Below are 27,798 nucleotides of genomic sequence, written 5' to 3' on the forward strand. Positions count from 1 at the left end.
CTTTGGCCCACCAAGTCCGCACCAACCAGCAATCCCCACATATTAACGCTATCCTACACACGCTATGGACAATTTACATTTCTACCATGCCAATTGACCTACAAACCTGTACATCTTTGGAATGAGGGAGGAAACCAAAGATTGCGGAGAAAACCCATGCGGTCAGAGGGAGAACATACAAACTCCGTACAGACAGCACCCATAGTCAGGATAGAACCCGTGTCTCCAGCACTGAAAGCGCTGTAAGGCAACAACTCTACCGCTGCGCCACCATCCCACACCATTCTCAAGTAAAATTGAGGTATCAGTCATGTGCAATGACAAAGCCTTCTTAATGCATGACAAAGCTATGCATAAATTCCTAGTGATATGCGCCAGTTTACCAGCAACATCATTTGCATGACCTTTTGAAATAATATGTCTCAATACAGCAACATTGACACAAAAAAAAGGATTACAAAGTATTTTGTTTACCTGTTTCATTTAGTTCCACATCTTGATAATAAAACATAAGGTGTGGATGTCCTCCATTAGCAAAAAATGAATCTATGCGTTCAATCTATAAAAATTTAAATAAATCATTAGAATTATGGCAATCTGCAAATGACTGTGTTCAGAACAAGATGCTCTCAAATATAATTTGTATGAATGGAAAAAATTAGTAATTTTAAAATGACACACCAGCTGGAAAGTAATATTTATTTCCATTAGTAAGGAAGACCACGGTGAAGTAAGCATTTCCCCTTATTTACAGCAAAAAACAAAACTAAAATATATATCTATAAATGATAGGTGATTCCATTTCTCCTCATTGCCAATACATTTCTTTTGGTGTGTCATTTTGCACAAGAAATAAGAAGACAGCCAATTTTCACACAATAATATCCCATGGATACCAACAAAATAAATGGCCTACAGATCTGTTTTAGTAATGGTGACCATAACTATTTGCCAGGACAACAGAGAGCACTCATGTTTTTGACTAAATAGTGAAAATCGTCTTCGATCTGATAAGAAAGGTAGAGTTTTGTGTAACTTTATAACTGTAAATGGCATTTCCAATATGTGACATTGCCACAATACTTGTGCATCTGAACATAGCTGCTACGTGATCAAGTTTCCAGGGGGCATTCAAGCGTCTCTTTTCGAGGGAAGAGCAATGGCACAGTCAAAGTTGACACCATAGGAGTGCATTATTCATTTTTTCTGAGGTGGGCCCACCATCTTCACTTCTGCTTGGATTTTTCACTCCTGCCTCAAGCAGCAAATTCTGAAAAACAAACCTGCTGTGAGAGAGTCTCTGAACCCAACTGAAAGGCACTGAGTAGTGCCATGGCCTTCAGTAACAATTAGGTTCACACACAGGCGAGAACACGCCCCATGCCCAAAACTGCTGAAACAAACTTTGACACAATGCAAAGCCGTGCCTCCAGCTTTGCCATCTGCATGTCCCAGGTGTTCAAAAGTACTCTTTTAAAATTAATTGCAGTTAAAACATATCAAAAACACTAAATGATTTTAAAACACCACCTAATACATTTATTAAATTAAAAGCAATGCTGCAAACACAAAGATAAATTATTTTATTTTAAAAAATGCATATTTGGAAACCGTTTCCCAGCAGATGTACAAAGGAATCTCAGAATGTTCACGGCTTATCGTTTAACTAAAAGCAGAGCCTAGAAGCAGAATATTTAAACAGAATTGCCAGCTGGAATCTGGAAACAGATCATTATGTTCAGATGCACATGTATGAAAGTCCTGATCTTTCTTATTTTTATGAAGATAAACGCCAGCAGTTCATCATGGAATCACTGTTAATTTCAAATAACGTTCCACCCATTAATGTATATTTCCCATAATGATGAGGAACAAATCTACCACCTGATTTTCGCTGCAAATTAAATTCCTTTTACTGAATGTTATTATTTTTCATGGTTTAAAGTATTTCAGTAATATATATGCTTGCCTGGGAACCCTCAAGAATGGCATCTTCAACCTCAGCTTTCTCTACTCCAAGACAGGAGGCCACAACCACCAATATGTAGTCATGTCTGGCATCCAACTGGGCCCGTTTGGCTTCTCTTTCCTCCTTTAGTTTTTGCTGCAAAACAGATTATTTTATTTTATACCTATAAAACTTGAAAACAATCTATCAAGGATCAGTGTTATTGTTCCAAGAAAACGGTCCATAGAGTGATTTTCTATAATGTGAAGCTACATCATGTGTGCATGTGTCAAGAAATGAAAATTGAAAGATGTTTATTCATTTTCCACCTAACACAAACTCTGAGTGAATTTTATTCCTTATCTCAAATTTTTGTTACTGATTTGTGAATTCTGTAAGGGTATTTTTCTGTTACTACAACGGCCGTAATTCAGGGATTGCCTGTACCACTACATTTTTACTTCCTTAATATAATCCTGAGAGTTTAGAACTGTACAGCACAGGAACAGGTCCTTTGTATTTTTAATTATTTGACTATACCAATTTGATTGTTTTGATACCTATTTGCATGGTAATGTGACTTTTATAAACCTAAGTTCGGAAGTACAGATAAACTTCAAGTCTCATGATTAACTTAAAACAAAATCATCTTTCTAAGATATCAGGTTTTAGAGAAAGTAAACATTCAGATGTGTGTGTTGAGATGCTTCTCATTAGTTGTCAAAATGTACACATTTTATACATTGTTGCTTTGATATCAGGGACTAAATTCATAGTTTGGGTCCAAATCTCTCCTGCGGGCCTCTCCTGGGCAACCCTCCCCCAACTGACGATCTAGCGGGCCGGGCAACCCTCTCCAACTGACAAAGCCTGTTGCCGGGCGGGGAGTGTCCCCCAGGGCCATGGGCGGGCAAGGGTGGACAGAGAAGGGGAGAGGGAGTCACTCACCTCGGCCCCATGCCATCAGCGCTGCAGCCAGAGCGAGCTATGGACCCAAAGCCTCTCCTGCATTGGTCTAGCACCCTCCCCTACTCCCCCTCCCCCACTGACCACTCACCCACTCCAGCCCCCCTCAACCCCCCTACTCCCCCCCCTCAATGCCCCTTATCCCCCCTCCTCCCCTCCCACTCCATCTCCCCTCAATTGGATGCTGGATGATCAGCCATGATCATATTGAATGGCGGTGCAGGCTCGAAGGGCCGAATGGCCTACTCCTGCTCCTATTTTCTATGTTTCTATGTTTCTAATTCCCCTTAAAACTCCCCCAAACCTCCTGCTTCGGTCTAGCACCCTCCCCTCCCTCTCTCCCCTTCCCCCTCCTCCACTCCCACTCCCCCCTCCCCTCCCCCACTCCCCCCTCCCCCTCAGTCTGAAGAAGGGTCTCAACCCGAAACGACACCCATTCCCTCTCTCCTAGATGCTGCCTGACCTGCTGAGTTACTCCAGCATTTTGTGATACAAGATTATACATGTATTTTCACTCTAATCAATCTTGTTTGCTGGCACCACAGTAAATTAATAATAGATATCAAATGGCTGACATTTTGTATTAATTCTTTGTTCAGATTGAATCCCCTTTTGCAGAGTAAAAATCAACTTGTTCAAACTGATATGGGCACTCTCTGACCCAGGCTGAATTGTGTTCCTTCCAATGTCAAACTGAAACACTCAGAAATGTCAGCAATGTAATTAGACTTCAGCAGATGGATTTAGATAAACCAAAATGGTCAAGTAAACTGATCAAAGATTCACAAATTAACAGTACATCATTAAACGTTTCACGAGAATAGGCAAGCAAGTTGTAATAACATTGGCGCTTGGTAACAGAGAGAAGCTAATAAATTATCAGAACAAAACTTTCTAACAAATACAGTTTGTCCTTGACTTCTGAAATACTGCTCATCATGATAACATTTGTGTTCTTTGCAAGAAACAATCTGGAAAAACAAACAACAACAAAGTGGAGTTCAAGGCACAAATATGCAGAATTTTGTCCAAAAGAAAAGTACTGCTGTAAACAGCTGTCAAGCCTTAAAATAAATAAAAAGTAAACATATGGGGAATTTATAATGGTTTCGCTATTTAACAGTCTGTGATAAGATTATGACATCCTCTACCCAACAACACACATCCTTTAATTAATTGTGCCAACAATCTTGGTAGAGCATTCCATGGCACAATTCGAGGTAGAAAGGAAACAAGAGCATGATTCAGACCCTCAACTCAGCTCTACTGTTCAAAAAGATCATGGATGATCTGATTTTGGCCAAAACACTCCTCTGCTCTAGAAATTTGTTGTTGTCCTCCTTGCCCTCCTTATTCCTGTACAGCCGTTTGGGGTCAAAGATGACCTCTTTCCACTCCAGTCTCACCCTATCACAACAACTACTGTCTTATCCATCCTTTCGCCACCCTCTCTGCAACTTTAAACTAATTTGTTTCCTCCTTCCCAATTTTGGCAAAGGGCCTTCAAATTGAATTGTTAACTTTGTTTCTCTTTCCATAGATACAGCCTGACCAGCTGAATGTTTCCTTTATTATTGCTTTAGGTTTCCAGACTCCAACTTTTTATTTTCATTTACTGAGATTCAGGGGCAGCGGAAGAGACCAATGTAAAACCTGCAAATTCTTCTGTAAGTGGGATGAGCGATGCTCGATAGAGTAGGTGGATTGGAGTAAGGTTGTGGTGGGTTCCCTCCACCATTTTCCTGAGCTTCTGACAGAGGTAAAGTTTGAAGTGCAATCCGAGATGATCTTCTTTTTTAACCAGTCACAGGCCAGAAATTATCCACCAGCCAATGAGAAAACTATTTTTTTGAGGCTTTGAGAACATTTGAGGATTTCTTGCTTTCTTGGTTATGTTTTGTATGGTAGATCAGAACAGAGTGCCTGAAGAAGGGTCTTGTCCCGAAACGTCACCCATTCCTTCTCTCCAGAGATGCTGCCTGTCCTGCTGAGTTACTCCAGCTTTTTGTGTCTATCGCCTGTTTCAGAGTTCTGTTGCCTGCCTTCCAATTAGAACTCATTAGAATCTTGATTCTGGGGCTGCTGACTGAGAGAGGACACTGAAGCTTGTTTGCTTTTACTGCCAGTGGATTTAATGGTAGCATGTTGTGGCAACTCTGCAGGATTTTAATGTACAAGAGGTTGCATTCACACTTCATGGTAGTTCATGTTCAGGTCTTGATTTTCAAAAATACTTTTCTTCATATGACCAGGTACCTAGGAGACTTCATTGAGACGCAGTTCCCAAGGTATGAAAAGCTATCTATATTTTGCAGATTGTCTTCTAATGTCCTTATTCTCACAGGGGTGGTTCAACAGGAGCAGGTTGAAAGATGTCTTTTGCTTTGCAAACGTTTAAAAGAATTACCCTTTTTTGTGTTTGGCTTTGCGCGTGACATACAAACGCATCACCGGCATACTGCATTCTATTAACTGATGGTGTGGGAACATTAGTTTGTGAATGGAAGTCAATGGAATTTGCATTGACTAAATCTACCTGAACCTGCTATGTTTTGAGACTGAATCAGCCTCCACAGCTTTTAGAGTCAAAGTCTTACAGCGTAGAAACAGACCCTTCGGCCTAAATAGCCCATGGCAACCAATATGCCCCATCTACCCTCGGCCCATCTGCATGCCTTTGGCCCATATCCCTATAAAACTACCCTATCCATGTAGCTGTCCAAATGTTTCTTGCACGTTGCGATCGTACCTATCTCAACTGCCTCCTCCGGCATCATACTCAGAGAACTGAGTTACATATCCATATGTAATTGCATCTTCAATTTCCTCATCGGCAAACCATAATCAGTACGAATTGGTAACAGCATTTTCTCCTTGATAACGATCAACACAGGAGAACTCAAGCCTGTGTGTTGAGACCCCTAAGCCACTGTCTATTCCCATGGAGGTGTAGCCAGACTCAGTTCCAACGCCATCTTTAAACTCGTTGACGATACCGTTGGTAGACGAATAACTGGTATAATTGAGTCAGAGTACAGGAGGAAGATTTGAAATCTGATTGAATGGTGCCAGAACACCAATCTAGCTCTCCACATCAGCAAGGTCATGATAATTGTTGATTTCAGGATGGAAAAGCCAAGGATCCATGAAAATGTCTTCATCAATAGGACAGTGGTGGAGAGAATCAGCAGCTTCAGGTTCCTGACATGCATATCTCAGAAGATCAGCCCAAGGCCCACCACATTGAAGCAATCACAAAGAAAGATTACCTTAGAAGACTTGCTATGTCAACGAATACTCTCACTTCTACAGGTATATGGTAGAGAGGTGGTTGCATCACGGCTTGGTTCGACGACTCAAATCCCCAGGACCGAAGGAGATTATAAAGAGTGGTAGACACTGCCTGGTCCATCATGGGTACTGACCTCCACCTTCAAAGGGATCTATAAGAAGTACTTCCTCAAAAAGGTAGTCAATATCATCAGAGACATACACCACCCTGCCACGCTCTAATTTTACTCATCCCATCGGGAAGGTTTTAGTTTTTAGTGATAAAACATGGAAACTTCGGCCCACTGAGTCCGCACCAATCAGTGATCACCCGTACACTAGTTCTATCCTACACACTAAGGACAATTTACGGAAGCCAATTAACATACAAACCTGCACATCTTTGGAATATGGGAGGAAACCCGGACAGTCCCGGAATGGGAGGACAGTCCCGGAATGGCGGGACTGTCGTATGTTGAAAGGCTGGAGCAATTAGGCTTGTATACACTGGAATTTAGAAGGATGAGGGGGGATCTTATTGAAACATATAAGACAATTAGGGGATCGGACACATTAGAGGCAGGAAACATGTTCCCAATGTTGGGGGAGTCCAGAACAAGGGGCCACAGTTTAAGAATAAGGGGTAGGCCATTTAGAACGGAGATGAGGAAGAACTTTTTCAGTCAGAGAGTGGTGAAGGTGTGGAATTCTCTGCCTCAGAAGGCAGTGGAGGCCAGTTCGTTGGATGCTTTCAAGAGAGAGCTGGATAGAGCTCTTAATGATAGCGGAGTGAGGGGGTATGGGGAGAAGGCAGGAACGGGGTACTGATTGAGAGTGATCAGCCATGATCGCATTGAATGGCTGAAGGGCTGAATGGCCTCCTCCTACACCTATTGTCTATTGTCTATTGAAACAGGAGCACCCGGAGAAAACCCATAAGGTCACAGGGAGATCGTGCAAACTCCGTACAGACAGCACACGTAGTCAGAATCAAACCGATGACTCTGATGCTACAAGGCAGCAACGCTACTGCCTCCCCACTGTGCTGCCCAGTTGCAGTAAAGAAGACTGCAAACTAAGACCACCAGATTCAATAGATTCCTCCCAACAAACATCAGGCTTTTGAACATTACAACTCTAACCTCAGCAACCATGAACCTTACGGCCTGTCTTGAGTTGAACTAAGGGTTTCAGTTTTTGTACTCATATTATGGCTATCAATTTGAATTTAAAAAATATATTATCTGTGTATTGCATTTATGTCCCTGTTAAGTTGCTGCAAGATTGTCATTACTCTGTTATCAGTAAATATGATAATTAAACACTCGACTATTATCACAGGGAATTGTGCCACAGTAGCTATTTGGTAGAGGCCGATAATATGAAACAAAAATAAAAAAATATTGAAAATGCTTTGAATGAAAGGTATTGGACCTGCATTTTTCCACAGATGCCGCCTGACCAGCTGAACACTTCCTGCATTTTCCATTTCTATTTAATATTTTCAGCAACTGAAGTCATGTGACGGCATCTTCTTATATCAACAGTTCTTAATATTAATATAAACACTCAAACAACAGTTCTTAATATTAATATAAACACTCTGGGTTTTCTCCCCAGAGGCACTACACTCATTGAAAATTTGTGAAATGTGATTTGACTTTAAATAAGTTTGTACTTTGACTGCAGGCCAACAATAACTAATCCATTTGTTTCGAATTAACAATTAATTTTGTCTTGTATTAGTATATTTCAATAGCTCCCCACCCTTTATCCTGGGCTGCCTGACCCAGATTCAAACATTTGAATATATACATAAATCCACAACAAAATTGAATTGTCAAGCTTCCACTGCCCAAGGCCAAATTCAGCCTTAAAACCAGCATTGAGAACAGCATGCTCCCAACTCTTATGCAAGGATAGGTGATAACCATTTTAAATCACCATTGAAACAGGTTGTCAACAATGATGAAATGCATACACTCAGACAAGCCTGGACTTGCAGAGTGCAGTCACTGTGACAAAAAATAAAATGGCTTGGGCCATTAGCGCCGTATGAAGTACATTGCTAAATTGGCAATATGACTGAGTTGTAACTGTTACTTCAGATAAGTTACAAATAAATTACAAGTTTTGTGTTTCCATATTGTATTGTAATTTCAAATCAACCTTGATGTTTCTAGTGCTCTAACACTGAATTCCACATTTTATAATGAAATGCCATTCAGATTGCTGTCACTCTAGGACAAAGCAATGCAGCAGAGAAATAGAAAATGCACAATACTCGCAATGCCTAATTTTCATCTGCAATCATGGACATCAATTGTAATTATTCTGAAAAAAGTCATATCAGAAAATATGCAAGAAGCTTGATTAAGTGATGCATTGAAAAAATGTAATTTTCAAATAAACATTGTACAATTGATGCCCAAGTTTAGAATAGATGGTTTCTGTACATTATCGTGCCACCAGCAAAGAAACTGTAGCTTTGTGGTATAGTAAGTCTACAAAGTATTCAAATCAAGTACGACTTTGAAGTATTCATAAGGAAAAAGGAAAGTGTACCCTCCCAAACACCAAGGTAAAATCAATATCTCCTTTCTATAGGTCCACCACCGATTTTCTGGCACGCTTAGTTTCAGAGCATGGCTGGATTACCCATTTTGCCCGGCCAAAAGAGGTCACAGCCCTCGAGATGAGTCAAACGGTACCAGAATGGTCCGCCTCGGCTGCCGTGGGATTGAGGTACCGCACCGCAAAGTCGGCCTCAGAAGTCGGTTATGGGAATGGATCTGCCGGCTCTGGCCGGGCCAGAGTTCCAGAGCCCCGACCCACAGGGGGTAAATTTGAACAGCCAATTGGCCGAGGAAGTCCCAATTTTCGGGGGGACTTCCAGAGGGATTTCAAGTATGCTCTCGTAATTTTGTCTGGATTAAAGGAGGTCTTGGACCATCAGTTGCTGGAAAATCGGAAAAGTGGACTTGTACAATTAAATCAAAAATGAAGTTTTGGAAGGACAAAAATGTTTTAATAAAGTCACGGGTCGAGTGTCACGAGTGTTTTATTGTCATATATGTCCCAGATAGAACAATGACATTCTTATTTGCTGCAGCACAATAGAATATGTAAACATAGTAGACTGTAAACAATATGATAAATGAGAGAAAAAAGTTCAGTGTTTTTGTACACATACTCACAAGTACACACACACACACACATGTGTGTATATATATATATGTGTGTGTGTGTGTGTGTGTGTGTACTTGTGAGTATGTGTACAAAAACACTGATTTTTTTTCATACACATACACACATACTCAAAAAACAAACAATAGTGGAGTAATAATAATAATAATAATAATAATAATAATAATAATAATAATAATAATAATAATAATAATAATAATAATAATAATAATAATAATAATAATAATAATAATAATAATAATAATAATAATAATAATAGTCTTGTAGTTCAGAGCTTATTTGAGGTTTTCGTGTTTAATAGCGTGATGGCTGTAGGGAGGAAGCTGTTCCTGAACCTGGACTTTACAGTTTTCAGTCTTCCCGATGGCAGTGGTGAAATTAGTATGTGACCAGGATGGTGTGGGTCTCTGATGATGCTGGCTGCCTGCCTTTTTGAGGCAGCGACTCCGATAAATCCCTTCGATGGTGGGGAGGTCAGAGCCGGTGATGGACTGGGCAGTGTTCACAACCTTTTGCAGTCTTTTCCGCTCCTGGACGTTCAAGTTGCCGAACCAGGCCATGATGCAACCAGTCAATATGCTCTCTACAGTACACCTGTAGAAGTTCAAGAGAATCCTCTCCGACATACCGAATCTCCGTAATCTTCTCAGGAAATAGAGGCGTTGATGTGTTTTATTTATAATTGCATCAATGTGCTCGGTCCGGGAAAGATCTTCGGAAATATTAATGCCCAGGAATTTGAAGTTTTTGACTCTCTCCACCAGAACAGGAGAACACCACCATTTGGCCCTTCATGTCACACATTATCCTGGCTTGGAAACACATCACCGTGGCTGGGTCAAAATCATGGAACTCTCCCCCTGTTGGGATACCCATACCTTAAGGCCTCAAGATGGCAGCACACCACAATTTGGGATGGGCATTTAATTGTTGGCTCAACTTGTGAAGCTCACATCCCTTCAATAGGGATCAATGTTCCCAGAGAGGTGAAAGGTACCTACGACTCTTTCTCCATGACATTGATGTGCATTGGTGCTGCTTTCTGCGCCAATGCTTAACTTGTCAATTTATCACCTTCACTATCAACTTCTATCCTGCTCTCCAATTCACTTTGAACATTTCTGACACTTCTTCCCCTTTCCTCGATGAGTTTCTATCTCAGGAGACAAACACAGACATTTACAATAAACGCCCTGACTCTCACTGTTCTCGAGACTGCACCACTTCCCACCCACTCAAATTATCCTTTTCGCCCAGTGTCTCCGTCTCCACCACATCTTTTCGCAAAATGAGGCCTTGCATTCCAGGACATTTAAAATGTCTTGCTTTTTCAAGAAATGTGGCTTCCCCTCTTCTGTGGGGGATGGAGCTATCACCTGCATCGTCTTTGTTTAGTAGACCTGCTCTCACTCCTTAAATCCAAACCGGACATAGATAAAGCTCCTCCAGTTGCCACCCATGACCCGAGCATCCCACTCATTCACTGCAACACCCTTCATAATGTCCACCAACTGCAACAGGAACTCACCACGAGCCACAGTTTCCCCTTCCCACATGGAATACTCTGTGATATGTCCCACTCATCCCCGCACCCCCACCCACCCACCCCTGGCATTTTCTGCTAAAACATCAGATTTGCAACATTTGGTCCCATGCCTCCTTCCCTCACCACCGCCTGTGCTCTGTCCGCAATGGCCATCCCGAGATCCCAGTCACACGCTGTTTAAACTTCCCTTCCCATTCCCACAATGACCCTTCCATCTTTCCTTTTTCCACTGCCAGGGTGAAGGCCAAAGCAAACTAGAGGAACAAGGCCTCGTATTCTGTTGAGTAGTCTACAACCTATATGGTATTGAATTTTCCAAAAGGATAAATTGGGTAAAGTTTGCAGATTTCCTTTCAAGAACATTAGTAAACCAGGTTAATTTTAAAATAAAAGACAAAACCGTGGTTTCATGATCACCTTTGTCCCACCAACATTTTTCTGATTCCAGATTTATGCAATTACATGTTAACTTACCATGATTAAACTGTTGTGGTTGGATTTGAACACAGAATGGTGAATCAACTGTCCAGACCTCTAGTTATGCGCCAGTCACTTAACCACAATGCACTGTACTCATCAAAAACCCATAAAGCCTCTGCTTAGTTCCATTTCCTATGTTGTTACTTTCAGATTGACGTATTTTTGTGCTCCAGCATATGAGCAGACTAGTTTAGCACTAATCAGCTAGACAGGGTTAGCAGTCAGTGGGTAATTTGAATAGATGAGAAAAGAGCAAATGCAGTACCTATTTTCAAATACAGATTCCATTGGACTAGTTTCAACATTTGTTAAAAAAAAATTGATCACCAGCAGCAAAAACAAGTTTAGTCTAGATCTGTTCAAACAACCTCATTGTTTGATTTAAGCAACCAACACAGAAACTGCGATGAATTCCAGGCGCTTTCTTTTCCAAATGGTATTTATAAATGTTCATGCACAGCATTATTTTGGCTCAGATTTGGGAGCCATGGGGCAATAGTTGGAAATGGTGCAGGGGTTGGCTCAAGGAAAGAAAAGAATGAGTCAAACAAATAACAGGGAAAGGTGTGAACCATTGGGTATCCCAGGATACAGTGTCAACAACTCTGCTCTGTTCAGAATTAACATAACTAGTATTAGAAACATAGAAAATAGGTGCAGTAGGAGGCCATTTGGCCCTTCGATCCAGCACCGCCATTCATTGTGATCATGGCTGAGCATCCACAATCACTAACCCGTGCCTGCCTTCTCTCCATATCCCTTGATTCCACTAGCCCCCAGAGCTCTATCTAACTCTCTTTTAAATTCATCCAGTGAATTGGCCTCCACTGCCTTCTATGGCAGAGAATTCCACAATTTCACAACTCTCTGGGCAAATCTTTTTTTTCTCATCTCAGTTTTAAATGACCTCCCCATTATTCTTAGACTCCCCCAACATTGGGAACATTTTTCCTGCATCTAGCTTGCCCAGTCCTTTCATAATTTTATACGTCTCTATAAGATCCCCTCTCATCCTTCTAAACTCCAGTGAATACAAGCCCAGTCTTTCCAATCTTTCCTCATATGACAGTCCCGCCATCCCGGGGATCAACCTTGTGTACCTACGCTGCACTGCCTCAATTAGAAGGATGTCCTTCCTCAAATTAGGAGATCAAAACTGCACATAATACTCCAGATGTGGTCTCACCAGGGCCCTATACAACTGCAGAAGCACTTCTTCACTCAAATCCTCTCGTTACGAAGGCCAACATGTCATTAGCTTTCTTCACTGCCTGCTGTACCTGCATGTTTACTTTCAGAGACTGGTGTACAAGGACACCCAGGTCTCGTTGCACTTCCTCTTTACCTAATCTGACACCATTGAGATAATAAGCTACCTCCTTGTTTTTGCCGCAAAAGTGGACAACTTCACATTTATCTACATTATACTGCATCTGCCATGTATCTGCCCACTCACTCAACCTGTCCAAGCCACCCTCCAACCTCCTAACATCCTCTTTGCAGTTCATACTGCCACCCAGCTTTGTGTCATCTGCAAACTTGCTAATGTTTACTTCTAATTCCATCATCCAAATCATTAATATATATTGTAAATAGATGCAATAGATGCCCCAGCACGGGCCTTGCGGCACTCGACTAGCTACCGTCTGCCATTCTGAAAAGGACCCGTTTATTCCTACTCTTTGCTTCCTGTCTGCCAACCAATTCTCTATCCATGTCAATACCCTACCCCCAATACCATGTGCTCTAATTTTGCCCATCAATCCCTTGTGTGGGACCTTATCAAAGGCTTTCTGAAAAGTCCAGATACACTACATCCACTGGCTCTCCATCCATTTTACTAGTCACACCCTCAAAAGTATATGTAAATTCATTCAAAAATGTTCAAATATCCACACAGTACAAACTCAGCTGGGGGTGGGGGGAGTTTATGGCAATTGAATCAAAAGATAAATTATTATGCTCTGCAATTGGAGCACTAGTCAGAGTTGGACCTGTAAATGCGGCTTTGCAGAAGGAATCGACTGGTAGGAAATAAAGAGTTCAAACCAAAATAAAATGACCAGTAGTGGTTTTTAATTATGGGACCTGGAATGGCCTCATATGGGATGGTGATAACAAGTACTCTTTCACATTTCTTTTTCATTGCAACACAGAAGAAAGCCATTTAGTCCCTGTCAATGCAATCCCATTTCCCTTACAATTTTTTTCCTATATCCTTTTCTCCGCACATTCCTGTGAGTTCTCTACTCACCTCTAGAGTAGGGCAGCTGTGCAGTGCCCCATTAACCTACCAAACTGCACATCTTTGGAATGTGGTACTGTCTTCCTTGATTGTGTCAGGAAACTTAACCACACTAATTCAAGAGATAGCTCATGTTGAAAACTCACTCTGATAGTTTCCACCAGATACGTAGATAGGGCAGTTAAATTACTGAAATGCAGTCCCCCTGTGTAATCACACTTAAAGTGCATGGTTAGAATCACTTAAAAGCACATATATCACAATTTAGAAAATCCCTTTCTCCAGCCCCTGGAGAAAATATAAGTATTTTATGCCACAACACTTAGCACAGGTACCTGTGCACTTTCCAGCTTTTACCCCCAAAGTCGAATTAAAATTAATGAAGTTGGTAAATATATAATTCAAAACTTAGAGCACTGTTTTACACCGTTATAAAAGTAATTAGGGATAAGATTTTCCTATAACAGAGATTAACTTCTCCCTTCCCAGAGTTTTTCTCATCTTTCAAATCTACTTCCCAACAACATGAATGAAGAAATTCTGGTCAAATGCTTACATATTTCAAAATGAATCAAGATGTTTCCTTACCTTCAGCACTCGTGTAATACTCTGTCTCCAGAGGTGTTTTCTACCTGCTCTCGACATCATTCTGCAACTCAATTCCGTGTTGCATCCAATATATTGAAACTACCCATCAGTTAGAAACAATGCACCTCAAACTCAACCAATGTGAAGTCATACCTGGCAATGCCTGAACATTCAAACCAGCCCTTTCAGATTCTGACTCATGTTTTATCAAACTGAGATGAATAGTGCAGCTATTTAATCAATGTATAAAGCTCTACAAGAACAATTGCATTGAAAGACATTAATTATATCTTGTGCTTTTATATTGAGACACTGCAGTACACAATGCTCTAAGTTCCAAGTTGTCAAACAATTGACAACAAATTCTTTAGCTTTATATGTGATGCCAACAAAGTACGTATGTTTACTTTTATTTCCAGTCTCTGATATACAATGTCTAAAGACATTCTACTGAGTTAGGAGTCAGTATTCCTAACTTACAAACACCAGCATATATAATAAATATTTCATTTAAACATAATAAAACCCACTACATGCATAATTTTACATCTTATTGCAGACTTTACTGGAATTAGCATTTTTTTATATTTCCACTGTACTCATCAATTTGGGAAATGTTAATAATGGGCAACAAACTAATTACAGTGTTAGTGGGAATAAAATGGCATGGCTGCTAAATTGCACAGCAAGTTTGGAAACAGAAAACAGAATTACTCGGCTGATAAGTGGTAAACAATTCTGCATAGATACAAGTCCAACATCTATATTGAAGAGAAACAAGGAATGCTGTTTTACAAAAATTGAGTAACTCTGGCAGTAATCCTGGAAAATCCTGATGTTTTGGATCAGGACCCTTCTTCAGGGTCCTTGTTAAATCAGACCAGGAAGCCATGGACAGATTGGTTAGAGTGGGAGTGGAATAGAAAATTAAAGAGAAAGTCAACAAGTAGTTCAAGATCACCACTACAGACTGAAAGGAGTCCTTCCACAAAACAAGCAGCTGATCTGCATTTGATTTTTCCAATAGACAATAGACAATAGGTGCAGGAGGAGGCCATTCGGCCCTTCGAGCCAGCACCGCCATTCAATGTGATCAAGGCTGATCATTCTCAATCAGTACCCCGTTCCTGCCTTCTCCCCATACCCCCTGACTCCGCTATCCTTAAAAGCTCTATCCAGCTCTCTCTTGAATGCATTCAGAGAATTGGCCTCCACTGCCTTCTGAGGCAGAGAATTCCACAGACTCACAACTCTCTGACTGAAAAAGTTTTTCCTCATGTCAGTTCTAAATGGCCTACCCCTTATTCTTAAACTGTGGCCCCTTGTTCTGGACTCCAGAGTGCCAGTGTAGGCAGTCTGTCTGTGACTTCTTGCACTGTCCAAACATAAGCTTGATGAATGGTAGTTCATCTTTTATTTTGACATACTGCAGCCCACAGAGTTCCAAATATACAAATTCAGATTATATGTCCTCTCCAGGTTACAACAGGATTCTGTTCCTGTAATCTGTTCATAACACTAACAGTTTGCAAGATGGAAATGCAACCACGAACCAAGTTCCCACATGGCAGAAGATACCTGGAGCCCCGTAAGATCATGAGGGGAATGGATAGGGAAAATGCACAGTCTATTATGCACAATAGGGGAATCAAGACCAAGTGACATAGGTTTAAGGTTAAAGGGGTAAAATTCAATGGGAACCTGAGGGGCAACTTTTTGACACAGAGGGTGGTGGGTATATGGAAACAGCAGCCAGAGATGATAGTTGAGGTAGGTTCTATAACAACATTTAGAAGGTATTTGGACAGGTAATGGATAAGAAAGGCTTAGAAAGATATGGGTCAAAAGCAGGCAGGTGGGCCAAGTGTAGGTGGGGCATTTTGGTCAGCATGGTGAATTTGGGCCAAAAGATCTGTTCTCTGATGGCCTACGACTCTAATTAGTGGCAGTCAATTTGTGCATGGCAAGATCCTACAACGACAATAGAAAGAAAACAACCACACATTTGACTCACCAGTGCAATCTATATGCTGCGAACCAGTTTTAAAACAGAATAAAGTGCAAGTAGATCTGTGCTGGATCACTGTGCGATGTGACCATCCGGCTCAGCAGGACCGGTTCATAGCAGCTGGGGATGAATGAAGCTGTTCCTGAGTCTGGAGGTGTGGGCGTAGAAGGCCTTGTATCGTCTGCCTGATGGAAGGAGTTCAAACAGACTGTTGCAGGGGTGTGAAGAGTCTTTGTGGATGCTGGTGGCTTTTCTGAGGCATCGTGTGTTGTAGATGCCCTCCAAGGCTGGTAGCTGTGTTCCGATGGTCCTCTGAGCTCTATGGACTACCCTCTGAAGAGCTTTCCTCTCTGCCTCCGTGCAGCTGAGGTACCACACAGGGATGTCATGTGTTAGGATGCTCTCTATGGTGCAGCGGTAGAATGTCGTCAGCAGCTGTTGGGGTAGACCCGACTTCTTCAGTGTTCAAGTCAAGTCAAGTCAAGTCAAGTTTATTTGTCACATACCCATACACGATGTGCAGTGAAATGAAAGTGGCAATGCCTGCGGATTGTGCACAAAAAAGAATTACAGGTACAGCATATAAATAAAGTTAATAAGTTACTATAGTGTAGACAAAGATTTAATCTCTGGAGTTATAAAAGTTGACAGTCCTGATGGCCTGTGGGAAGAAACTCCGTCTCATCCTCTCCGTTTTCACAGCGTGACAGCGGAGGCGTTTGCCTGATCGTAGCATCTGGAACAGTCCATTACTGGGGTGGCAGGGGTCCCTCATGATCTTGCTTGCTCTGGATCTGCACCTCCTGATGTATAGGTCCTGCAGGAGGGGGAGTGTAGTTCCCATGGTGCGTTCTGCCGAACGCACTACTCTCTGCAGGGCCATCCTGTCCTGGGCAGAGCTGTTCCTGGGCAAAGCTGTTCTTAGGTAGAACAGTCGTTGCTGTGTCTTCTTGACCAGCGCAGCAGTGTTATTGGACCATGTTAGGTCCTCCGAAATGTGAGTGCCCAGAAACCTGAAGCTGGACACTCTCTCCACACTGTCCCCGTTGATAAAGATCGGGGCGTATTCCCCGTTATGTGACCTATGGAAGTTGATGATCAGCTCCTTGGTCTTGGTGGTATTTAGGTTGTTATCGGAGCACCAGTCCGCCAGGTTCTGCACCTCTGCTCTGTATTTTGTTTCAGCACCGTTGGTGATCAGCCCGATCACCGTTGTGTCGTCTACAAACTTGACAATGGTGTTGGTTTCGAATGCAGGAACACAGTTGTGTGTGAAGCATGGGGCTCAGAACCCAATTGAGCATGCTTTTTATATGCTGAAGTGAAAACTGAAGGGGACTAGCCCCCAAAACAAGCATAAGCTAAAGATGGCTGCAATACAGAGCATCACCAGAAAATACACCCAGCAACTGGTGATGTCCATGAATCGCAGACTTCATGCAGTCATTGCATGCAAAGGATATGCAGCAAAATACTAAACATGACTGTAGCAGCAACTTAGTCCTTCCCAATAAAGTCCTTAAGCTTATCATTGACGAAGGAGTGGAGCGATGGTTCTTGACGCAAATAACAACAACAGAGAGATCTTCACGACATTGCAGTTAGTTAGTCGTTTATTGAAGTAAAATACAAACAGATTAGCATATCTCCCATCGTTAACTTGTTTGTTTGAGAGAGGTTGAACAGGTTGGGTCTTTATTCTTTGGAGCGTAGAAGGTTGAGGGGGGACTTGATAGAGGTTTTTAAAATTTTAAGAGGGACGGACAGAGTTGACGTGGGTAGGCTTTTCCCTTTGAGAGTGGGGAAGATTCCAACAAGGGGACATAGCTTCAGAATTGAGGGACAAAAGTTTAGGGGTAACATGAGGGGTAACTTCTTTACTCAGAGGGTGGTGGCTGTATGGAATGGGCTTCCGATGGAAGTGGTGGAGGCAGGCTCGATTTTATTATTTAAGAGTAAATTGGATAGGTATATGGATAAGAGGGGATTAGAGGGTTATGGTCTGAGAGCAGGTAGATGAGACTAGGTCAGAGAGTGGTCGGCGTGGACTGGTAGGGCCGAACGGGCCTGTTTCCGTGCTGTAGTTGTTATATGGTTATATGGTTTGACAACTTGTTTGGTAAGAACTCACTATCTCACCGTCACTCCTTCGTATCCTGTTACTGATTACTAAACCCTATGTTTAGTAGGCATGGCTTGTATGGCTACTAAGACCCTATTATCTTAGCAGTTCCTGGTGTCACACTGAAGCATTACATCAGTGCAGGGCAAATTATACTCATAATTCTGATCCCTCCCATGGCTCCTCCCAGTCCATATACATAAGACTCCCACATTCATCTCAAGACAATCCCGCGTACAAAAATAATACAGCAGGATACAAAGAATATAATATGCTAAAATAGCTAATAAACGCAAACTGGCTCCTACAATGACTACTTTCATTTACATGACATTGCTGTGTCCCAAACATTATGGTGCCCTGAAATGGGGGTCTATGTATAAACACTGCTGTAATTTCTACATGGTGAAACCAAAATCTATAAAAATGGCCTTTAATAAAATCTGACAATGTGCACTTTAACCACATGTGATTTTTGTCTATTACAAACCTTAAATTGTGGAGTACAGAGGCAAATAAATAAATGATGGGTATAAGAAGATAACTGCAGATGCTAGTACAAATCAAAGGTATTTATTCACAAAATGCTGGAGTAACTCAGCAGGTCAGGCAGCATCTCTGGGAGAGAAGGAATGGGTGACGTTTCGGGTTGAGACCCTTCTTCAGGCTGAATAAATGATGGGTCTTTGTCCCAAACATTATAGAGGGCACTATAGGTAATTGTTTCTTCTTGGGAGGCATTTCTCCACATGAATAGTACCAGTTAAAGGTCTATTTGCACCTCATGTATTCAAAACAAGTTCAACCCATAAAAAACACAAATATTCCATCTCTGTCCTTTCCAGGACCTAAGCTCCCAGCTGCTAGCTACTTTCATTGTTGCTTATGACACACACTGCTCCACATGGTGTTGGATTTCCATATTTGTGCCTGGAAAATCAAAAGCAACTATTCATCTTTCCAATCGGTTCATATGCACAATCTGCAGGACTCAAAATCAAGTGGTTACTGAAAGAAGAGAGGGATAAAATTTAACATGGCATAGGAAGAATAAGCAGCAGCGTGTGACTGGTAGCACACTGCAGCACCAAATTGCTTTGCTTCCTTTGTGAATGAGACTGAATTCAGAAGATAAAAATGAAAAAGGCATATCAGAAAACATTTGCCACACCAATTTGCAATATTAGCTAACCCCCCCCCCCAATATTCTGAGCACTCTCTCTGCCACTGATGTCTATGCCAGTCTGTTTGCTGCAGGCAAGAACTCTTCTTACTTCCATACCTGCCTTCTTTCTATTGCAGCATCATATTTGCAAATCAAAAAGAATATTCGTAAGTCATTGGAATCAGTGATTAAAATAAATGTCAATACTCTGATCAAATCAAGAAAAATTTGAATTATCTTGCTTCATTATATAATAAAGTATGCCATATTTCATGTCAGATGGTCACTAAAGCAAAATTTCTGGAGATAATACAAAGCTACATTCTTATCTTAAAGAAGCAAGGATTCACTGCTACAATTCACAGGAAAGTGAAAATAGTTGGGGTGCATTTCTACAAATCTTTAAAAGTAGCAGAACAATTAGATTAGGTGGTAAAAAATGAATACAGGATGATCTTGAGCCAAGATGTTCTGATAAAAGAACAGAGATGTTCTGCCAGAATTGTATGCAACTCTTGTTGAACAACAACTTGATTCCTTATTATTATTCTATTTTGGAGCAGGCCATTCAGCACAACCCATCCTTGCTGGCCAACACAGTGTCCATTTGTCCCATTACAGAAGCACCATAGAAAGCATACTGATGGATTACATCACGCTTTGATTTGGGAACAGCTCTGCCCAAGACCGCAAGAAATTGCAGAGCGTTGTGGATTTACCCGCCAACATCTCACAGACCAGACTCCCCACCATCAACTCAATCTACACTTCATGCTGCCTCAGGAAAGCCACCAATATAATCAAAGACCTTTCCTATCCCTGCCGTTCCTTCTCTTCCCCGCACTCGTTAGGCAGAAGATACAGAAGCTTAAAAGTGTGCATCACCAGACCTGGGAACAGCTTCTTCCCCTCTTTAATCAGGTATCTGAACAGTCCTTCCATTAGTTAGGAGAATGGTCCCGATTTTCCAACCTACCTCAAGGCCGATGTTGGACATTTTCTCTGGAGCTGTTACGCCACAATGTTGAGAATCTACATCTACCCTATCTTTCTCTTTGCTTTGTTGTACTTCAGTTTGGCTAGATTTTATTAATTTATAATATCTGATTTGATTAGATCGCATGCAGTGATCTTTCAAAAATCACTAGTGTCAGGAATGGTTCCAGCGGAAGGGAAAAATCAAAAAAATGTAACCACTATTTAAGAAGCAAGCGAACAAGAGAATAGAAATTGTAGATCAGTTAGTCTGACTTTTGTGGTTGGTAAAATTTCAGAGTCCATTATTAAGGATGAGATTTCAGGGTACTTGGAACCACATAAAATAGGCTGAAGTCAGCATGGTTTTGTTAACAGGAGATCGTACCTGACAAATCTGTTGGAATTTTTTGAGGACATAACAAAAGCAGGACAGACAAAGGAGAGTCATTAGATGTTGCTACTTGGATTTTCAAAAGGCCTTTGGTAAGGTGCCAAATGCATTGCTATTGTTCATTTTGAGTGGACTAGAATATAAAAGCACATCTATTTGAACATTATCAGTAACTCTTGTAAAACCTTTTGGTGTAACGGAAACGCTCATTAGTTGAAATTCACTCTGGTTCTATTTTCCTATAAGCTTTCGAGAACAGCACTTTACCCTCATTGTACCAATTTTCTCTTTCTGGCAATTGTTTTGTTTTGACAACTGGACATACAAGCACTGCACAAAATTACGAAAAAAAATCACAAAAATGAATATATCTGAGAGGCTAGGAATCTTGGAAAAAGATTGGAGAGGATCCAGTGGAGGTTCACAAGAATGATCCTGGGGATGATCAGGTTAACACAAAAGGAGCATTTGATGGGACTGCACTTACTGGAGTTTAGGATGAGGGGGGAATCTCATTGAAACCTACCAGATAATGAAAAGTCTAGCGGGCACAGCCCCAGAGTAAAAGGACATAAAGTTAGAATGGAGATGAGGAGGAATTTCTTTACTTAATCTTTGGAATTCATTGCCAAGGGCATCTATGAAGGACAAGACATTAAGTACATTCATAGCGGAGAATATTAGTTTGTTGATTAGTAAGGGTGTCAAAGGTTATGGGAGAAGGCAGGAAAATTGGGTTGAGAGGAAATAAATAGTTCAGCCATGATTGAATGGCAGAGTCGACTCGGTGGGCCGAATGGCCTAATTCTGCTCCTATGTCTATGGTCACATGTCACAATAATAATAAACTTAAATCCTTGCCCCATTCCCTTGCAGAGTTCTCTGAAACTTTTTTTTATATAATAATAAAAAATATAAGAAAAAAAAGGTGACAGAGAACACTGTAACCGATTTACTCTCACATGCCCATCAACTTCCCAATTCTCCTGCTGCCTACCTACATACTTGGGTCCATTTACCTGCCAGTGCATCTTTAGGATGTAGTTGAAAATTGAAGAAGCCAGAGGAAATCCATCCAATTTACACTCTCACACATGCCACACCATTCTCAGACCCGAGCAGCCCATTTGATTGATACTGCATCATTCCATCACTCCAAAGATTCATTCCCTCGACGAGCACCACACAGTCTCAGAAAGAGCTTTGTCCACAGAATGCACTGCAGTTGCTCTACCAGATGGCCCACAGAGAAGCTCCCAAACCCATGAATTCTACCATCAAGAACAAGGGCAGCACATAGGAACACCAGCTTCAGGTTCCATTGTAAGTCAGAATGCCTTAACACCTGTATATTTGTAAATGTTTTCGCGTGCGATAATCTCACAAGAGGGTATGTTGTAGCAAGTTTAGGGGCTGCACTTCAAACTAAGGTCCATAGGAACTTAGAAGGTGCTAAATCTCTGGAATTCTTTACATGAGATTGTGGAGGCTGAATCACTGAGGCTATTAAACAGGATGTAGATACATTCATGAAATATCAAGATATTAAGGCTGGTGTAAACTGGCATGAAAGGCCAAGAGGCTTACTCCTACTTCCATTTTCGTATACAGGTCCACCACTGATTTTCCGGCACCCTTGGTTCCAGAGCCTTTTTGGATTATCTGTTTTTGCCAGATATCAGAGGTCACGAATCCGAGAGGAATCGAACAATACCAGAATGATCCGCCTAGGCCTAAAGGGGGGGCCGAGATATTGGCCCACAAAGTCGGCCTCGGAAGTCAGCTACAGGAACAGGTCTGCCAGTTCTGGCTGGGCCAGAGTTCCAGAGCCCCGGCTGTAGGGGGCATTTTCAACCCGCCGATTGGTCTCGGAAATCCTAATGTGGCTGAGATCGGCGGCCTCACCCGGTCCGGGTGCCACATTCTCGGGGGAAATTCCAGCGGGATTTCAAATGTGCTCTCGTAATTTTGTCCAGATTAAAGATTGTGCTGGGCCACCCGTTGCCAGAAAATCAGTGGTAACTGTATATTTATATTGTTGTCCTTCATCTTCACCGAGTCTGAATCCTGAAGCTTTCTATCAAACAGCACTGAGAACACCTTCACCTGAAGAGCAGCAATGGTTCAAATCAGTAATTCGGCAATGGTTCAAATCAGTAACTCAACATCACCTCCCTGTCAGCAATTCTAGCCTTGCATCCAAGGCCAGATCCCAAAAATGAAATAATAAATAATGATCTTTTAGGACTGGCACAAACATGATGGGGCCAATAGCCTTGTTCTGCGTTATAATTTTTTAACTCTCATTAGTATTTAGTGCCCCCTGTTGGGCAAAACTTCTATGCAGTCATTCAATGAGAATAACAGGTTACGCAGCGAAGGTACAGATTGTGTGGTGAAATTGTGTGGTGAAATTTCTGTGAAATGCTCCTGCCTACATTAATACTTTGATCACTAGACAATACAATTCAACACAAATGTTAATCCTTTGTATTGAGTGAAAGATAGAAAGGGAAATTTATATACCAACAAAAGCTTTTGTTTTTGCTTTTAGAGGATGTCTCAGATTTCCTACATTTTCTGTCTTTCTTTAAATGTGAACTTTGGTTAATCAAGTTTTATTTACAACATTTTTCAAGCAAATAATGAATGACGGTGGTGATGCATGAAGATGATTCTTTATTGCCACATGTACAGTGAAATTCTTTGTTCTGCATACAATCTGGTGAAATCATACAGCAGACCACACCTAGGCAGAACATAGAGTCACCACATTTCTGACACCAACAAAGTTTTAAAATGTTTATCGAACAGTCTTATCTTCTCATAGAATATGATCATGGCAGATCGTCCAAAATCGGTACCCCGTTCTGGCTTTTTCCCTTAGCCCTAAGAGCTAAATCTAACTCTCTCTTGAAAAACATCCAGTGAATTGGCCTCCACTGCCTTCTGTGGCAGAAAATTCCAGATTCACAATTCTCTGGGTGAAAAAGTTTTTCCTCATCTCAGTCCTAAATGGTCTACCCCTTATTCTTAAATTGTGACCCCTGCTTCTGGACTCCCCCAACATCGGGAACATTTTTCCTGCATCTACCCTGTCCGATCCTCTAAGAATGTTATATGTATCTATAAGATCCCCTCTCATCCTTCTAAATTCCAGTCAATACAAGCTCAGTCAACCCATTCTTTCATCATACTTCAGTCCCGCCATCCTGGGAAATAACCTGGTGAACCTACGCTGCACTCCCTCAATAGCAAGAATGTCCAAATAGGAGACCAAAATTGCAGACAAAATACTCCAGGTGTGGTCTCACCAGGGCCCTGTGCAACTGTAGTAGGAACTCCTTGCTCCGAAACTCAAATCCTCTTCCAATGAAGGCCAACATGCCATTGGCTTTCTTCACTGCCTGCTATACCTGCATGCTTACTTTCAGTGACGGATGTACAAGCACACCCAGGTCTCGTTGCACCTTCTCCTAATCTGACACCATTCAGATAAGAATCTGCCTTCCTGTTCTTGTCACCAAAGTGGATAACCTCAAATTTATCCACATTATACTGCATCTGCCATGCTACTGCCCACTCACCCACCCTATCCAAGTCACCCTGCAGTCTCATAGCATCCTCCTCGCAGCTCACACTGCCACCCAGCTTTGTGTCATCCGCAAACTTAAAGATGTTACATTTAATTCCCTCGTCTAAATCGTTAATATCTATTGTAAACAACTGGGGTCCCACTATCGAGCCTTGCAGCATCCCACTAGTCACTGCCTGTCACTCTGAAAAGAACCCGTTAATTCCTACTCTTTGCTTCCTGTCTGCCATGTTTTCTATCCATGTCAATATCCTACCCTCAATACCATGTGCTCTAATTTTGCACACTTATCTCTTGTGTGGGACCTTGTCAAAAGCTTTTTGACAGTCCAGATACACCACATCCACTGGCTCTCCCATATCCATTCTACTTGTTACATCCTCAAAAAATTCCAGCACCGTCATTCATTGTGATCATGGTTGATCATCCACAGTAACCCGCGCCTGCCTTCTCCCCATATTCCCTGATTCCGCTAGCCCCAAGAGCTCTATTTAACTCTCTTTTAAATTCATCCAGTGAATTGGCTGACCGGAATTCCTTTCACCGCCCATGGCTCGCTTGGATTCCGTCTCTGTCTCTGAGAATTACTGATACATTCTCATTTCCCTTTGAGTGAACCAGAAGGTTCACAATACCTACTCTACAATTTACCCTGAAAGCACTTCCAAGTGAACCCCTTCCAGCTGTCTGTCACTCCATTTTACAAATTAATACTCTTTGTTATCCCTTATTTGCTTTTCAATTTTTCTGTACTACATTTCACCATACATCATTCTAAATAAAATCGGTGCCATCGGAGAATTGGGAATTAAATTGGCAAGATTTATTTTTTGAAAAAGTAACCGAATCAGTTAATTCAGATCTTCATCAGTTTTTTTTATTTTTAATTTACAAATTTAATTCACAATTCCAGTGTAAATTACTGCAGCAAACACATAAGACTGAAGTCTGACGAAGAGTCTCAACCTGAAACGTCACCCATTCCTTCTCTCCAGAGATGCCTCCTGTCCCGCTGAGTTACTCCAGCATATTGGGTTTACCTTCAATTTAAACCAGCATCTGCAGTTCTTTCCTACACATTAAGACTTTATATACATAATGCATAAATGGCATGTGACAGCATTAAGTACTACAAAATCAATCCTGAAAATTAATGAATAAAATTTTCCAGCCCAGAAATTTAGCATCCCGTAATGAATGACGGGAATGTTTCCTGCTCTAAAATTCAATAAATACCATCTCCAGAATGCCATATCAGGGCCAAAATAATAATCACTTTTATAACCTTAATCTCAATAATTACATGGGCAAGGAAATAAATCCAGCTGTCACTCCAGAAATCCATCAGATATTTCCAAGTGCCGATTACCATTGTATTCTTGATGTAATTTCAATGTCACAATAGCACAGGATAGCATTCATTATTACAGGGGGATCTTAGATCACCATATTCTGGAAACAACCAATTTCAGCACTCCTGGCATCACCCTGTCTTCCTCGTGCAATGCTGAATTGTGACTCTCTACTCTTCATCCTGGAGGACGTTCTACCAGCATTGTCACACATCCCTCTCCAAGAGCTCACTCCAACCCCATAATCCTCAACTACGAAGTCTCAAGATGGATATCCTGAGCCCATCGTCCAATCTCTGCTGAACCCCACAAGATAACAATCTCATTATAAATCTAACCTACTACTTACCTCGTCCTGTGAAATACCTCTTCAGTCCCTTTCATTTAAAAAACAGGAAAAGAAAATTCCGCACTGATCACAGAAAGTGTTCCAATGCCTTCCGCATCCAAGTCATAGCAGAGGCCCGATAGCTCTTTTTATGCTGACCCATTCAAAGATAATGAAACACTTCATTTGAGCATACACTGCAATGAGCTCAATTCAAAGTGGTGCATTCTAATTTTTTTAATGTATTTATCAAACGTTTTGATTATGCTCTGACATTGACAAGATTGCCTTTTACGAACCAGCATGAAATCAGTCGGTCAAATCGGCTTTTACTGTGCCATGAAGATTCAATGAATTATTGTTTTTCTCTCTGCATATTCTAATTTCAGAATAAAACATCTGAAGCAGTTACAATTTGTCATACACTAGCATCCTTTTTTGTGCCGTCTTGCACATTACCGATCCATTACAGTGTTTCTGGCTCAGTCAGGCAGGGCAATGACAAGTATTTTTAATAAGATATAGTGGAAGACAGAAAAAATGAAGTCATGAAAACTGTCAACAGATGCATCCAGAGAACCTGCAGACCATAGTCATCTGCTCACATCAGCTTAACCAGTGAGCCTCCTCACCATTACAGAATGGTGGGACAATTATTTGAGCCAGTTCAATGAGCTCGCTCATCTCAAATTATGCACCCTGAATGCTAAGTGAGGTGCCAATGTATTATTTTCTGAATTATTACAGCCCCTGTGCCATACCTTGAGTCATGGTCTATCTGAAGATTATCAGTAACTCATATAAAACACGGGTATAATCGAAACACTCATGAGTTGAAGTTCATTTCTGGCTCTATTTTTCTATAACTTGTCTAGAACAGCACTTTTTCCTCATTATAACAATTTTCTCTTTCCGGAATTGTATTTTTTGATAACTGGACATACAAGATCTGCCGAAAATTGATTAAAAAAGTACAAAGATGAGTATATCTGATAGGCTAAAACTGCCTGGAAAAAAAGATTGATGCAAGTAAAATTTCAAGGGATTTTAAGCAGTGATCAAATAGATTAATCCATTTGAGAGTAAGGAGGTTGGAGGGCTGCAGGGTCAGGGGAGAATTATTATTGAGAAAGCATGCCAAACGTAATTAACTCTAAATCTCAAAGAAATCAAAGGGATTGTAATGCTGAGGCTCCATAAGGCATAGGTATGGCCACATTTGGAGTATTGTGAGCAATTTTTGGGCACCATAGCCAAAGAAGGATATGCTGGCCCTGGAGAGGGTCCAGAGGAGATTTACAAGAATGATCCCAGGAATGAGTGGGTTAACTTATGATGAGCGTTTCACAGCACTGGGCCTGTACTTGCTGGAGTTTAGAAGAATGATGGGTTTGTGCCTGGAAGGTCATGTTTGACTAATCTTCTTGAATTTTTTGAAGAGGTTACCAGGGAAATTGATAAGGGCAAGGCTGTGGATGTTGTCTATATGGACTTCAGTAAGGCATTTGACAAGGTTCCACATGGAAGGTTGATTAAGAAGGTTAAATCGTTGGGTATTAATAGTGAGGTTGCAAGATGGATTCAACAATGGCTGAATGGGAGATACCAG

The 27,798-nt window shown here is 41.3% G+C and overlaps 1 protein-coding gene across 1 annotated transcript in view; it reads right to left on the reverse strand.

Annotated features, from left to right (window-relative positions):
- Positions 1 to 27,798, reverse strand: part of dnah5 (dynein, axonemal, heavy chain 5) — a 178,979-nt gene that overhangs the window by 135,968 nt on the left and 15,213 nt on the right. Inside the window, exons 2-3 of the mRNA XM_078420238.1 lie at positions 1,970 to 2,104; positions 475 to 559 (exon numbers count right to left, since the gene is read on the reverse strand). Coding sequence (XP_078276364.1) covers positions 475 to 559; positions 1,970 to 2,104 — 220 coding nt within the window. The remainder of the gene's footprint in view (positions 1 to 474; positions 560 to 1,969; positions 2,105 to 27,798) is intronic.

This window comes from Rhinoraja longicauda, chromosome 2, assembly GCF_053455715.1.
Source record: "Rhinoraja longicauda isolate Sanriku21f chromosome 2, sRhiLon1.1, whole genome shotgun sequence".
In the NCBI taxonomy this organism is placed as follows: Eukaryota; Metazoa; Chordata; class Chondrichthyes; order Rajiformes; family Arhynchobatidae; genus Rhinoraja; species Rhinoraja longicauda.